The sequence below is a fragment of the Vidua chalybeata genome, chromosome 8 (assembly GCF_026979565.1).
Source record: "Vidua chalybeata isolate OUT-0048 chromosome 8, bVidCha1 merged haplotype, whole genome shotgun sequence".
Classification (NCBI taxonomy): domain Eukaryota; kingdom Metazoa; phylum Chordata; class Aves; order Passeriformes; family Viduidae; genus Vidua; species Vidua chalybeata.
Window position 1 is genome coordinate 14,518,896 of NC_071537.1, and position 16,091 is coordinate 14,534,986.

At 45.9% G+C, this 16,091-nt stretch overlaps 1 protein-coding gene across 1 annotated transcript in view; it reads right to left on the reverse strand.

Moving 5' to 3' along the window:
• Positions 1-2,693: 2,693 nt before the first annotated feature.
• The window catches only part of ENTPD1 (ectonucleoside triphosphate diphosphohydrolase 1), a 32,132-nt gene continuing 18,734 nt past the window's right edge, over positions 2,694-16,091 (reverse strand). Inside the window, exons 2-10 of the mRNA XM_053949026.1 lie at positions 13,323-13,456; positions 12,802-12,919; positions 11,439-11,589; positions 10,446-10,605; positions 9,581-9,817; positions 8,793-9,053; positions 7,711-7,830; positions 7,392-7,529; positions 2,694-7,247 (exon numbers count right to left, since the gene is read on the reverse strand). Of these exons, the coding sequence (XP_053805001.1) occupies positions 7,041-7,247; positions 7,392-7,529; positions 7,711-7,830; positions 8,793-9,053; positions 9,581-9,817; positions 10,446-10,605; positions 11,439-11,589; positions 12,802-12,919; positions 13,323-13,456 (1,526 nt within the window). The 3' untranslated portion in view covers positions 2,694-7,040. The remainder of the gene's footprint in view (positions 7,248-7,391; positions 7,530-7,710; positions 7,831-8,792; positions 9,054-9,580; positions 9,818-10,445; positions 10,606-11,438; positions 11,590-12,801; positions 12,920-13,322; positions 13,457-16,091) is intronic.

Consider the following 16,091-nt stretch of genomic DNA (forward strand, 5'->3'; position numbering starts at 1 on the left):
CCTTTGATAACATGAACATGCTATTCTGCTCTATCCAGACCATGCTAGAGAGGACTCCTCTGGCCATCAGTAATAGGCTGCCCAGGATACTCAGTGCCATCCTAAACATTTGCTTTCCCTCCAGCCTTGAGGTGGATCTGTGCTGCATTGCTCTAATTTCTGGGCCAAGGGTTGCTTCATCCAGCAAAGCATTCTCTCCCAGTGCTTTCCTACCTGTTCTCCACATCTTCTTGGGCTGCTGTCTTTCTACCTCAATTTTCCAGGAAGAGCAGGGGTAAAACCAGGGAGTCCCTGTTTATAGCCTCTAGCTGCTGTTGATAGCCTCAGATGCAAACAGTATAGGCTGGTGGTCAAGGCACATGGATTGCCTGCTCTTGACTTGGCTTATTTGGACTTTTTCATATCCAACATTCTTCTGCCCCAGCACCATCACAGTTATAATTTCTCTCCTTGACCCTTTGCCTTCTTGGTCTTCTGCCCCACCTACACAGCTCCCTCTTAACCCCCAAAAATATTGTTTTGAAGACATGAACATAAAAAGAAAAATATGACACATACATAGAGATAGCAGTAACCATATTGATACCTTCTCCTATGTAAGCCTCATCCCCCCATATCCCTGCTTGTCAGCCAGTCTGAAAGCAACACATGTTCAGGACCAGGAATGGCATTGCACCCACCTGTAGCTAGCTAAAAAGAGTCAGTGCTGGAGGCAATAGCTTCTCCCAGCACATGCCAGAAACCAAGGCAAAGTAGCTGAAGCTGTGGTATGGAGAGCATGGGTATGGTAGGACAGTTCTTGTACTCTACAGCAAGATGTGTCTGGTGGTATTTTGCAAAGCTGGCAGCCCACAACAGCAGTGGGAAATGCCTTCACCTCCTTCACATCCCTGCTCCCAGGGCTGCTGGGTTCCCGTGGAGCTGCTCTTTCCCCAGGCTTCAGCAATGAAGGCCATGTGAAAGAGTCGTGGGCAGGTTTCCAGCACTACCCAGTGTTACTTGGCAGCCAGAGAGTGCTAGGCAGGGCTGTAGTAAAATAGTGCAAGCCCCATGTTTGGCCAGTTTCACCCTCCCCTTTCCCTTCCTAGGCTGCTTTCAGTAGCCTGGGACAGTAGTGGCAGAGTTGGAACTGCAGTGCTGCCAAGGGACACATGAGGAAAACTCTCACTTTCCTATGGAGGCAAGCAACACTGATGTGAGAAACAACAAAAAAAGAAATGCCAGAGCATTAGAGCCTAAAAAGGAGCCATGGGCAAAATCTTATGTGGGTGGAGAACACATCTCACACACTACTAGGTCTGGAGAGTTAGTCAGCTTCATCCATAGCACAGGGATGGAGGCAGCCTGTTATCAGGCAGCACGTTTAAAGCATACAAAAGGAAATAGTTTTGCACAAAAGACGCCATGGAATTACATCATCAAAGCTGAAAGTTAAATGAGTGCAAAAGAGGATAAGATGAATTCATAGAGAACAGGGTCACCCATAGTTATCAGATCTTGAAGTAATCATTTGATCACAAATTTCCTAAGCCCCTGATGGGTAGAAGAAAAGGATTATGCTGTTTCCCTAACTATCCCTCTAAATCCTCGCCCACCACACAGCTGGAGATGAGTGCCAATCCACTGCCTGTTTGATATGACCTAGCATGGCCTTTATACATTCTAGGAAAATGACAATAATAAATTTGGACATGTTTGAAAACACTGATGAAAGCAGAAACAAACAATAGAAGATGTTAGGACTTAGAAACAGTGAAGTAAATAAAAACTTCATTTGGAAAATACGGCTAATACATCTGGGATGGATCATACATCCCCCACCCCCCACCCAGATGTTCAAAAACAGAGAGACCTTGAGGCAGTGAGAGAAAAAAGGGGAGAAGGAATGCTCTGTGCCACTGTGGTGAGAGTGAGAGGAATGTGAATACAAGCCCTGTCTCCCCACCTTTGCATTGCTGATGGGCACAGGCGGCAAGGAGCTGATTCTGCTGGAACTGACCATGGAAAGACTGCATCTGATGGGCTCACTTTAGTTCTGGACATATTGTTAACAGAGGAAGATTGGAAAATTTGAGGAAAGTTCAAGCTAATAGCCATAAGAATGAGAAAACTGTGGGGAGTTCATGCTGAAAGAAAAATAACAACTGTGACAAGCATTGTTTGCTTTGGCAGAGCTATGGCTGTGGCTACACACAGAGACATGCAGCCCTGTGAGCAAGGGGCACAGGCCCACTGTCCTTCACCTGTTTGGAGGGCTGGGAAGGTGGGCTGCAGTGCCAGCATGATGCCAATGGAATCATGATGCCAATGGGGCTGCCTGGGGGAGGGAGAGGGAAAATGAGAACAGAGGACTGCTTCTGTCCAGTTCACAGCTTGGGAGAACAAACTGATTTGAGGAGGTCAGGATGAAGCTAAGGCAAAGAAAGATGTGGTTTCAGCACTAGCAGCCTTCCCAGGAGTGAGGCAACCTGTGTGAGGTGCCCAGAGCCTAGGAAAGACCACAGTGCATTTCTCTACTAGGAGGGGATGCTACCCATCCACCGGGGTCTTCAGAGCTGACCTAGGAGAGCATCAAGGAACTGGCAAGAGAGGAAATCACATCTCAGGACTTTTCCATGTTTAGTGCCAGAAGCTCCATTCCACTACTGGCAAACTCCCATCTTCTGGAAAACAACATGAAAACTTTTCTGGCATCAGTTCAGAAGTCTTTATTATGATAAGCATACAGAGGCTTGTGTGTGCATCAAAACAAAGATCCATTTCTTCAGGGTTGGGCCACGGAAAGAAAACACATGGCCTGGGTGGCAGGGACTGTTGTCCTCAGTGTGCTCTCCCCAGTCCCTCCTGAACAGGCTGTTGAGCCTGTGACAAAGCTGGCAGCCCTGCAGAGCCTGCACATCCTGCCTGGCACAGAGCATGGGAAGAATTGGGGTGGAGAATGAAGGGGCACACATCTGGCCCAGAACTGCTCTGGGAGAAACTGGAAAGCCCTGGCCAGTGCCAACACTTCAAATCAGCCTTCCAGTGCAGAGGTGATGGCCTCCCTTCTGAGAGCTTTCTTCCAAGTGGAGGCCCCACTGTGCTTTGCTGTAGGAGTGGAGAAAACTGCTGTAGCCTGTGCACAGAGGAGAGGCAGCTTTATCAGGGAGAAGAGTGAAAAGTACTTAGAACCTGTGGTGGGGAGCAGTTTTCCTGCAAGAGCTGAGGATGCTGCAGGTACCCGGGCTCTCTTCTGACAAGTTCCAATAGCTTTGCCCCACACTTGACACTCAGCTGAATATGGCAGAACTCATAGAGGTCATCAGTCCCAGCGAGACCAGGCTGCTCTTGCACCCTGCAAAGCTATCAACTCCCTCTGCAAGGAACCTCCCCAAAAATGGACCAATCAACATTTGAACCCAAACCAGAGACGCTCATCCCACCTTGCTGCAGCACATCTTAGAGCTTCCTGGGAGCCCAGAAGAACTCTCTTTTCAGGAGAGACCAAGGTCTGGAGTCTCAGCAGTGCAGCAGAGCTGAATAGTGAGTAAATATGTGATAGACAGGTACATGTGATGGTAAAAGATGCTTTTTACCCAGGAAAAGCAAAATGGTAAAGCAGGAAGTGTCTAGAAATTAAAGCCAGAAGCTATCAAATTAGAAATAAGGCACAGATAATTATCACTGAGGCAGATCAACTGTATTAACAAGAGAAATGATACATTATTACTGGCATATTTGGAAACTCCCTCCACTATCATTAATGGTCTTCATGTACATGTTGGGTGGCTCTGGAACACACATTTGAGTTGAATACAGCTGGATCAGATGCAACACAGAAGCAAAGAAATGAATGTTCATAAACTTGAGCTCTTTGACCAAGGATTTTGAGTAGCCTCCATGAATAAAGTCCTGCAATAACAGGAGAAATGTAGAGAAAACAATCCTCGGCTGTTCTGTGAATGTTCACTACCAGGCAGTGACATGCAATTGTCTCACCCTGACAGGATGCCTTCAGTCAAACAATTCCTGGAGCCTCAGGCTGCTCAACTGGCATGTTGTCACCTTAGAAGTTCTTATCCTGGAGAGACTGATTTATGAATGGGGTCTAAAAGTCATAATGTTTAAAAATATTGTAACATATTTTGCATTTATCTTAGTTCGGGCCCTTTTGGTTGCACTCAAATAATATTTAAAGCTTAAAAAACCCCAAAACTCAAACCAAAAAGTGAGATAATTAAGACAGGAGGAGTAAGTGAAGATGCCAGCTGCTCACCTGGCTCCAGAATCAGGAGCTAACAGTATTAATGCTATGGGACTTGCAATGAAGATACAAAACATTGTAAAAGCTCTTCTCCCAGATATTTGACATTTTCCTTTGACATAATTCCTTAGCAGGGACAAGAAGAGCAGACTGGAACAAGCTTTCTTTCCACACCAACTTCCACATGAAGTTTTTGTATCAATTTCTGATAAGTCCTAATGGATCTGCCAGTTCTCATCATGGACACAACTGAGCAGCTACCAGATCTCCAAGGAGGTCTCAGGAGGGGAACTGCCACTCTGCAGGTTGCCAAGCTGTTCACGGGAAGGACGGATGCACCAGCCCACCTGGGGAGCTTCTCCAGGGCGTCTGCTCTGCTACAAAGGCTCCGTATGCAAGGAAGGTGGCATGTGATGGGGTGTGCTGCAGATGAGGCTGTCTGGGCAGCAGAAGCAGCTCTGATCACACATTTTTCTCCTGCATGCCTTCCAGCCATGGCCAAAACCTGCTGCTCATCTCTCATCAACCTATCTTTGCTGCAAACAACAGAAGGAAGGCTGCATCCCTAGCTGAATTCCGACATTGCAGTGTGTCTGCAGATAAACAAAAACTGGTCAGTGGACTCACAGCTGGTGAAAGGTCATTTGCAGATTGAACTGGATAATCTGCTTGGGGCAATATTCTTTGAATAATATGTGTTTCAGTGGAGCCACACAGAAGGAAAAATGCCTCATATTGAGAGACAGTGATGTAGGATGTGAGACAGAGGCTGTTCTGAAATGACATGACTGGGAAAAAAAACCAAGTTGCAATAGTCCAGCTGGACTCAAAAGCCTAAAAACTTTCTGTTAAGTGAACAGACCTGGACCAGAGATATATGAATGGGTAACATAAAGCATAGATCAAAACCAGGTATATACACTATTAGTGACTCAACTACCTGCTGAAAACTTTGGTGTCCAGGTTTCAGAAAGATGTAAAACAAAAAAGAAGTGGAATTGAGAGCTGCAAGTGACGTCTGCAGAGACCACTTTACAGATTGAAAACCAATCTATTTAATATGATATAATGACAACTTGCAAGCACCACTGAGGAAAAAGGGATTTTAATAGCAGAGTTACTCTGTCTTTTGGAAATGGGCAGAACAAGATCCAACAGAAGCTGAAACCACCTAATTCAGAGCAAAAATAAGATTCAGGTTTTTGGAAGAACAATGATCTGCCCAAAGATCTTAGGACAGGGTAGACTTTTCTCTTACCTTTAGGTCCTTCAATATATTAGGGCTTCTACTTTCAGGCATGAAGTAGAAATAACTGGGTGACATTTTCTGGCCTGGACTATGCAGAGGGACAAGACTGGGAGAGCTCTGTGTCTGTGCTTGCCTAAAGGAGAAGGCATGGTTGGGGTTGCACATCCTGACCCCCTCCACACTGCCTACACCTCTTCTTGGGGAAAGAGATGTGTCTTTGCTATACCTTCCTCTCTACAATATCTGCTTTCTTTTTGCCTCCACATTTACAGGTCATTAGGAGAAGAGATTTCTGATATTTTGTGGGAGGTAGACAGGCACCAGTGGTTTCTGAGTGTTTTTACAAAAATGTATTTCTGACTTACCTCTCTTTTTTTTGGACCAAGAAATGGAAAAATGGAAGAAAGTGAATAATAAACTCAATCAGTGGCATCGTCCTAGTTGTGTGGGCTGCACTCACAAGCCCTGGGTCTTGTGGCCATAGGATAAGCCTGTGCTATGAGGAAAGGAAAGCAAATCTTCACTAATTTTGCTGGTGGAAAGAGTGGTTCAATCTGTGCATACTCATGCTGTTTAACTGCTGCCAGCTGCCTACAGGAACATTAACTAATAAACACTGTCCCTAGATTGGAGGCTGCTGTGTTATCAGCACAGTGACCCTGGATTGCTTTAGTGGGTTATACCTGAGGGCACACTGATCCCACCAGAGTCCCTGCAGGCACAGACAACCACTACTGGCCAAGGAACCTGGGCCAATACAAGCTCTTCCTATAAAAAGCAGCAATGCCTTCTTGGGAACTTGTGGCTTGATGTACCTTAGGGACATGGGAATGGCTCAGTGCAACAGTGAGCCAGCTTTGGTCCAGCAACAACATCAGGAAGACGTGGGAAAAAGGCATTTTGCCACCTGCAAAAGGAGCTGAGAGCCAACAGAGCCCAGCTAAGGGCTGATGACCATAAGCATGCTCAGCTTCTTCCTCCTCATCCCTTCTTTTCCCAGAGTGGCATTTGGGAGCCTGACCCACCTTCAGGGGCCAACCAGGTGCAAGAGCTGTAGCCAGCTGTAGGGCTGTTAGAGCTCAGGGCGCAGGGAGGTGAGCCGAGGTGTGCTGGTGCAGAAAGGGCTCTTGGGAACAGCTTCAGCGGAGAAGGAGCAGGATCACCCTGTACGTGATAGCTCCCAAGAGCTCAGTGGGATGTGTGACCCTGAGATAACCCTTGCAGGAGCACTGGCTCCCAAAGATTGCTGCCACTTTTCTCTTTATAATGCTGTGCACAAGGCAGAAACCAACAAGCAGCAAAGTTTCCTTGAATGAAAGTACGACCCATTCCAGGAGGGGACATGAGCTTGTCTGTCCTTGGCAGAGAAGGTGGCGAGCCTGATGTCCCAACATCTGTCAGTGCAAGTGTGATTCAGAAGAAATAAATGCCCTTGTTGTACAGTCAGAAGCTTCAGTGAGAGGGACTCTACAGTACAGCCTGCTCTGCTGGGGTCTCCTAGCCCTGAGCAGCCAGAATGACACGGCTCCTCTCCCCTTCAGGTTCTTCCTAAACAATCCCCTTCTGCAGGCACTTGGGCTTGTGGAAGAGAAGCCAGGCAAACAGGAGCATAGACACCAGCACAAGGGAGCACAGCACCATCAGCCCCACGTAGCTGCCATGGGAGAGGGGGGGCCTGGCTGGCTCCTCTGCAGGGATCATGTTGGTCAGGTTCAGCATGTAGCCCAGGGTCCAACCTGCATCACTGCTGCCAATCTGAAACAGAAGAGCAGAATCAGTGCTCAGAGGCTGCCTATGGCATTGCCTGAGCAGTGGCACCCCTTGGGATAAAGGGCCAGGCTGTGTGGCAGAGGCTGCAGAGAACTGCGGTGGTGGAGCCCTCCCCACCACTAAACACACCTTTCCAAGGAAGTGGATCATTTGCCAGTTGTTTTCAGTGAACTCATAGCCATTTTCCAGGAGAGAGAGGATGTAGGCTCCAGAGAAGCAGTATTCACTCAGGTACTTTTCTTTGATGTGGTGATATGCTGTCTTCACCTAGGGAAGGAGGCAATCACCAGACTGTTAAACACACCTTCCCACTGCTCCAGCTTGTGCCTGAGCATCCGCTGCAGGTGCTGGGAGGATCTTCCCCATCTTGCTCTGGAGATGAATCCTAGCCATTTATCCCACAGAAAAGTATCAGTACCCCCAGTCTACTGCAACAAGCACAGCTCACCTCTTGCCAAGGCCGGGCACAGAAGCTCTCAATGGTGCTGGTCACTTTGTTCAGGGCAAGGGGGTTTGGTTCACTGGTCAGGTTCAAAAAGTTCATCACAAAATAGAAAGCAGAAAAAGCCTAAAGGAAAAAGATTATTTTAATCTGACTAGGCCACAAATCCCACAAAAGAAAATTAGTTTATTTATAGATAGAGAAATATAAGAAGCAACATCACACACGCAAGAGCAGGAATGTTTTTAAGAGTGATGTAATTTTGAGACATATGGCTCAGAGATGCTGAGAGATGGAGATAGGAATTATGATATCCTGAAGAACTGTGAGCTCTCTCCTTTACTTGTGCCAGTGGCACACAGTGAACACTGATTGCCATCAAAACTGTGATCCCATTTTGGCAACTGAGTGTGCAAACAATATCACCACAAAGAGCAGAGGTGATTGTCTGAAAGGATTGTACAGAGCCCCAAGGTCCAGAGACCCCATCTCTGATCATGGCCAGTAGCTGATAGGTAGGAGGCAGCTTAGGAACGGGGCAAGGCTGTATTAGCAGTTCCCTGGAAAACCTCACAATCACTGAGCAGCTCTTCAGCTCTAGGACTGATGGTCAGCATGATGTCACACAATGTGTGTTCAGAGTGTGCACTGTCTCCTCATCATGTCTGGCAAGCAGATAGGTGAGCTGGCTGGTTTCAGTAGCACTCAGACACTTCTGGGTGAATTACAGGTCTGGTGCCACCACTGACCTCAGGAGACAAGGTTTGCAGGAGCAGTGTTCCTGCCTGCAGCAGGCTCTCCTGCCTCTGGTGCTGGGCAGCTTAAAACGTGAGTAAACACAGCAGCCCAAGGAGATAGGTTAGAATGGGAGCAGTGCAGTACTACTAGGCCAGTATTTACTGGGGTAGCTCTTAACATATCTGTCCTCACAGCAAGTGCAGCACTACTTTCGTAGTTACATGTCCAGAAAGCCATCTTGTAAATGATTTCCTGCCTCAGTCATGAAGAATGTGCTCTAGAATTACTTTAAATTTCTGCTCTTCTGACATTCTGGATCACAGATAGTTGAAGAATGAGTGAAGACTCACCCCAAAATCCCCTTGTAATGGAGGTAGGTATATCCCATTGAAGGAGCAACTGGAGTAAGGACAATTGCTTTTGTCGAAGAGTTTCTGAATGTTTTCTCGGCACTTTTGATAGTCCCCCTCTCCCTTTATGTACAGCTGGCTGAAAGGTAATTGCTTTTTCTTGTCAGATGTGCAAGGGTTTTTGAAGAAGTCACTAATATTTATAGTCCTTTCATAACCCTTGTGAAAGCATGGGTCGGGGAGACTGCTGTTCTCCACGGTCTGAAAATAAAAATCAATCCAAGCTGTTATACTTTGCTCTAGAATAACACCCTGGGAAAGAACCACAAGGAAGGGTGGCACTTGTCACAGTACATCACATCCAGGTGCACACATCAGGTCAAAAGGATAAAGATGGCTTAAGGCACTGGCTGTGCAGGGGAAGATATGAGTACTGCCACAGCCTCCCTGTAGGACCCTTAAATTATTTTAAGTCACAGTTTGTGAAGCTGTGCTGTTGATTTGGGCTTCTCAGAGATGGTAAAATGTCACCTTCCCTGAGTACTTCAGTTAAATGCAGTTCTCTTGCTATCCCATGCCCAAGAATCAAGGCATCTCAAATTGGCAGTACTTTTGAAAGTATTGACTGTCACCTCTTTGGGCACCTCATGCCCAGTCTGTATGGAGAACAATGACATTTCTCTAATCCAGACTAAGAGGTGAGCTGGGACACAACAAATTTTACAGCACCAGTATCCCAAAGCTGGGAGAGCCCAGGATTGTTCAATTACAGGTGTAGATGTACTTGCCTGTAGATCCCTGGCCAGTTTCTGCTGCAGAGCCTGGTCCTTCCCATAGCAGAGAAAGCTGTGCGTGTACACTTGGTAATCCTTGCCATAGAGACGGAAGTAGAGCTGGTTCTCTGGGGACTCAGAAGTGAGGTCCTTTGATACAAAGGTAATCTGTGTGGAGGCTCCTCCAAGGTCTAGTGCTCCTGATGTCTCACTTAAAGATTTCAGAGAGTGTAGAAGCTTTTTCCAGCCAGACTTGGGAAAAAAAAAATCAAAGTAAACCAGATATATTTGGCATGGAGAAGATTTATTCTGGATAAATAAAAAAGAGAAAAAACTATGAGGAGAGAAGCAGAAGCACAGAACATGGGAAACATGGGAAGTCTTGGAGGCAGCATGAGATGAGAGCTAGAATAAGACATAAGAAAAATGCAAGCTTGTAAATTCAGAAGATGGATCATGTCTAAGTGCTTGCAGGAGGGCAAAGAATATGAAATCTAATGTTATTGTTACAAGAAAAAGCAGTCCACTTACTGTTTCAGCTCTCAGAAGATTTATAAGCTCAACAGGAAAGAACCATAGTCAAACTTTTCAGAAACAGAAATATTTTAGAACAGGAAGTAAGAAGGATGCTGTACCCAAGCAAAATTATTGAAGATGCTGGTGTTTTATTTCAGTGCTTGAAGCTAATTATAGTGGCGCATCCTGATACCACTAAGTATCAGGATGTACTCACAGCAGCTGCTGAGGCAAGATGTGCAGCTTCCTGATCCCTGATAAATGGTTCACAAGGGAATAGAATGCCTGTGACACCTTCTTGCAAGGCAGGACTTACAAAGTGCTGCAAGCCAATGATTCAAATGTCTTGCTATAGATATACTACCTGCTTGAAATTGCCCAGAAGGTAGTTAATGGTGATCCATCCATAGGCTCCTTCTTCCTGACCAGTGATGATTCTGGCACCCTGGAAGTTGAAGGGAGCTGAGCGTAGTGTGTTTCCTACTGAGGACAAGACTTTGTCAGCTGCACTTTCATTCTGCAACCTGGATGAACAGAAGAAAGGATGGAGTAACTCTGGCTGACAGCTCGCTATGTGCTTTATTCTGAGTAGGCAGGCTGCAGCTCCCCACCAAGTGTCAATGATCAGAGGTTGGTCATTCGTGTGAGTAATCCAGCTCTAGCTGCCCGTGGTCCTCTCTGTCACACCTTGACAGCACAGCTGCCACCAACTCTGACACTTATGGACCCTGCAGCTGGGAGTGCTAGGTACTTGGAGCAGAGACCAGAGCTCTTGTTCTGTAGCATGTATTCTGAAAGGAGTTGGTTGCACTGTGGATATTCCTCTCCCTCTTTGCTGTCACCATCATAGAAGAAATCCAGAAGATATCTCTAGGAAGATTTCCCAGGCAATATGTAACACAGATCAGTTCCCCGTCCTAGCCAGGAGAGGTCTGGGTCACCCTCATGAAAATCACAAATTGTAATTAAAGGAGGATGTGATTATAAAATTACCTTAGCTTCTGATGGCCCTCTGTGGGGAGTTGCAACATATTTGGGCTCAAAAATCTGGGTCTAATACCAAACTGTGGGGATGTTTGAGCATCCCTTTATTATAGGGATGTCAGGGCACTGCTGATCTCCTGGTCTCTCTGTGCTGCATGTGGATGCAGGAGATGATGGAGAGTTGGAGTGAATGGGGAAGCAATGGAAAAGTCCAGTGGACTCGGGGCTCAGAGAGGTCAGCAGCAGAGGAGCATATCTGGGCACAGTGTGAGCTGGCAGTGTGTGCAAGGACTGTTCCCCAGAAGCCCCCACTGCACATCCATGGCAGTCCCAGGTGCAGTGCTGCAGGAGAGGGGGACAAGCCCTGCAGTACCTGAGAAGCCGCATGCCAGCAGTTGCTCCGAGGTAGACGGGTGTCTCTTTGTGCTGTGCTGAGGGAATCACCTCTTTTGCTTGTTGTAGGCACTGTTCCAGAGAGGGACCTGCCTTCTCTGTGGCGTGGGAGTAACCTGAGATCCCAGGGCCTGCAAGAAGCAAAGACACTTTATCATTCAGACTCCAAACAAAACCCCAGAATGCTGTCATGAGTGGGTGTGTTAAATCATATAATGGACAGCAGAATCGGATTCAACCATCCCATTTCTAAGGATTTAGAAATCCTACAGCACCAGCTAAGCCCAATGCACATAGTAGGTGGTCACAGTGCCCAGCATCTGCCACCCTTTCTCTGCAAAGCAGGCTATGAACTAGCAATGAGGGCTGAGACAAGCCATTTCTTTTGCATGCCCTGAACATCTGCAGACTCTCCTCTGAGTCTGCCTGGGTGTACCCTGGATCTGTGCCTGAAAATCCCTGACCCTTCCATGCTGCCTCCTCCGGGGGCAGATGCTGTCATTTGTTTGTGTATTTTCTACTCACACTACAACACTGGGCGTTCTGCAGCTATTGTGTCTTATGCTAACTCAAGGAAAAAATCGTTGTCCCTCTCTGCCATGTGTCTGCTTGTTCCCTGGACTGCCCCAGGACCAGTGCCTGCACGGCAGCAGTGAAGCCCCATTTGCTCCAGCTTGCTGTATGCTCAGTGTGCTGCTCGTGATGTGGGACGCTGCAGCACCGAGCAGCTATCACAGCAGCTTGATAACAGTAGGGCTCTCTCCTGCACTGCAGAGGCCTGGAAAGACCCCAGGCAGGTCTGACAACACCTCAGAATGCAGCAATCCATGATGGTCTTTGCTGTTCCTTGTTGTGCGCACCCCTGGGCTTCATTTATGCCTTCCTAAACCATACCGTATCTACACAGCAATGAAATAGAATTTAAAAAGCGCCATGATATGCATAAGTTGAGCAACCTTGAGCCACAAGCCCTGTGCATAGCTTGCACAGAAGCCTTGAAAAAGAGCAAACCATGCTGTCCTCTCTCATTGCTTTCATCAGCACTTCAGCAAGAGTGCATGCAGACATTTTATTTATTTAAGTACATTCTTTGGTGTAGCTCTTTCCAAAAAGCAATTAATTCCAAGCATCCTGAAAACAGAGGAAAAAATGGATCAATTTTTTTCCCCAGGAAGGTCAGGCATGTACAGCTCCCCATGGGAACCAGTGAGATGCATTATCTCACAGGTGGAACACTGTTCTGCTATTGGCCTCTTCCTCTAGATTCCTCCTCCCTCACCCTTTTATTACATTATGTCTTCTTCATCCCACGCCCCTTCCCCAGCTCCTTTTTCTCCTCTTACCTTCAACTTTACACACCTCCACCTGCTTCACCACCCCAGTGTCGTTCTCCTTCTCTGCTGGCCACTCGTACACGTAGAGGTTGGTGTGGGATGATCCCGCATCCAGCACGATCCCATACTGTGGGCAAAGCAGAGCCCATATCACACCTGAGGTACCAGCCAGACATGCTGTGTGCTGGCCTCCACACACACACACACACACACACACACACACACACAAGCCCTCTGTCTGGCAGCTGTGGAATGTGTGCCATTGCTCCTCTCAGCAGAGCTTCAGTTCAACACTCCCAGCAAAGGAAACAGGAGCAGAGAAAGCGCGAAGCTGGGACTGGTTACTGAAGAGACGATTCCCTGTGAAGCTGTAACTGCTTTTACCACAAAGATGTAAAACAAGATGTTGAGGTGCATGGAGCCAGAAAAAGAGGTTAGCCAGAGCCAGCAAGGGCAGCAACATGTCTGTGAGCACTATGGACACCTAACACCCCAGCTTGTTTTCCTCTAAGGGTACCAGCTTGTAATACCTTAATATTCTTCGGAAGTGGCTGGTTTTGGGTCACTGCTACAGCAATTAAAGCAATTACAGCCAAAGTAGAGAGGAATCCCAGGATGAGTAGAATCGTTCTTGTTGAGGACATCTTTGGTTTGGTACCTGTGACTAGAGCAGAGAAAGGATGTTAGTATCCCAGTAGCCCATCTTTCCTCACACCCCAAAGGCATGTCTTTTGGCATGTTCCTCTAGTCCTTTTTCCCTATGAATGTCTGCCTTTGCCCACCAGGTTATGAATGGCCTGTGTTTGCAGAATTGGCACAGTAGATAAATCACACACTTTGCAGAACTTGTATCACTCTAATTCCTTAAATGTTACAGGCATATTTGGGATAACCTATTAACAAATTAAGATTTTTGTGGTTTAATGTACATGGTTAGCAATAGAATTCTGTAAAAAAAGGCCACTTATGGCTGATGAAAATCATCCACAACCAATATGTCACCTGAGCTTTCAGAACCAATATACATATTGTTGCACTTGTTGGTGGCCAGCATGATGCTGTCTGTCACATTTTTCTGCTTTGGATAATCCTCTATGTATCCCACAGTCAAAACCTCACAACTTAGACTTTGACAGTTTTGCAACTGTTTAATAAAATACCATCTTACTACATGGAACTCTAGAAAGGGTATCAGTGTATTTTCCAGATTTATAACTTTGATGTAAAGTCAACACTTAAAAGAAACAAATAGCTCCAGGGGACATATGTGCTCCCACTATGACATGAAATCCATTTCCACCAACAGTGATGCTCCACGCTCAAAAGCACTGATCATCTGACTCGCCTGGGAAATAGTTTCTCTTCTCCTTTTACACAAATACTCCAGGAGATGTTTAGAAGTACATTACAGTCATTCAGGATGGCAATACCTCAGTACAGGCAATCACATCAACTATTATCACACTTTGAGAGAACCTGCTCTGCACCTGTATGTCAGAACTTGTGTTCCAGAGGTCTCCAGACCTCCAAACTCAGATTAATGTGCCAAATCCATCCTGGCACTTCATATCAAGCAGGCAAATATGAAAAGCATTGATGTTCTGAATAGGGTCAGCTTCTAACTGCTCTGGTTTTATGTGAGAAGCAGTCCCAGGTTCCAGAACTAGATAGTGTTACCTGACCTTACAAATGACCCTAAGTCCTCAAGTTATTCTCAGAAGTTAGCCCAAGTGAAAAGAAGCAACACACCTCTGTAAATCTCTAACTATAGGCAAATAACAGCTTCTTACCTTCTTAGAGAAAATGAAACCTAAAAGGGCCAGGAGAGCTCACTTTAAAGATGCCACAGACAGGTCCACTGGGAATGCAACACTGACCTGGAGCTCTATGTTCTCTCTGTGTAAATCTGCTGAGGTTAACTGTGAAATTTGGAAGCTTGTAATGCTTGCACTTTGTGAGTGCCTATTAGAGGGTCAGCATGCTTGCCAATAGCTCCAAGAATGCAGCTTAAAAAAATAGCCTAGTGCACATACCAGACGGTAGGAATTAAGAATGTATTTTATCCAACTCTATTCAAAACTGCCCAGAACTCAGGGCTTGAAGTGATTAGAAACAGCAGAGCATGACAGCTGGGAGACCTTCCTTCTCATTGGAGAGAGTAGTTGGCTCAGGTTATGATAGCACTGAGCATGTCTGTTGAACAAAATTATTTTAACCCTGGAGAAATGAATTAAAGCAGATGTTATAATGTAACATTAGCTGCACAGTATAGACATGAAGTTAGCGTGCCTGAAAACTGAAACTGCTGCTGACAATTGCATAGCACATCCACATAATTATTGCCACCCTTCCTCTGAGATCTTGCCTAGAGGCACCCATGAATGAATCTGCTACATGTTTGCAGTCATAGCAATGAAGGATATGTGAATTTGCACAACTTCTAAGATGTTCAGATTTCCTGTTGTGATGGGTATTGTCAGACTGCTGTATCTTTTCAGCAGCCACACTCTGAAAGTGTCAGCATTAGCAGCAAAGCAGGAACATTGCTCTCACTGTAATGGACCATCCCAATTATGAACTAGAAATCCCTTGTCTGAAGGCAGAGACATAATGATAATTGTCCGCATCCCACCTGTAGCCTGAGATTAGTAATTTTTTTGCCAAGGCACGTTATTTTCTTAACTCTGAATATGACTTTTGCCTGAATTTTAGTTCAATATCATAAGCACTTTTCAGGACCCTGAGAAGTTTCTAGATAGGTGACTTCATTGCTGTATGCCATATCAGACCATCCATTTCTGTGAACTCTAATGCTACCAAGAAGCATTTTATTGAAATGGTTCATACAAGAAAAGGTACAAGGTGATAAGCATAATCCAGAAGGTAGTGTAACAAAGTAATAACCTTCCAGAGAGCACTGAAAGTGTACAGACTTGAATACTTGACAGACTTGTTTAAAAAAGACAAACTTATTTTAAAAAATTCAAACAAAAACCAGGACTGCAAAGCTATCTAAAGAATTCAATGCAGTTAAAATTCACTTGCTGTTTGTTCAGAAAGGTGAGGTATTTCATTAATAGCAAAATCTTTTCTGTGCCCTTGGTTATCTCCACCAGCTCTAGGTGTAATTGCAGGTTCTGCAGGGGCTAAAGAATTAAGCTATTCCAGGTTCCTCCAGCTCCTTAGAGTTTCACATTCACACTGCTGAATGCCATGCAAACTCTCCCCAGTGTCCACCAAGTGGAGCAGTACTTGACTGATTTCCAGGCCCCAGGGTTTTCCTTCCACCGGCAGTTTTC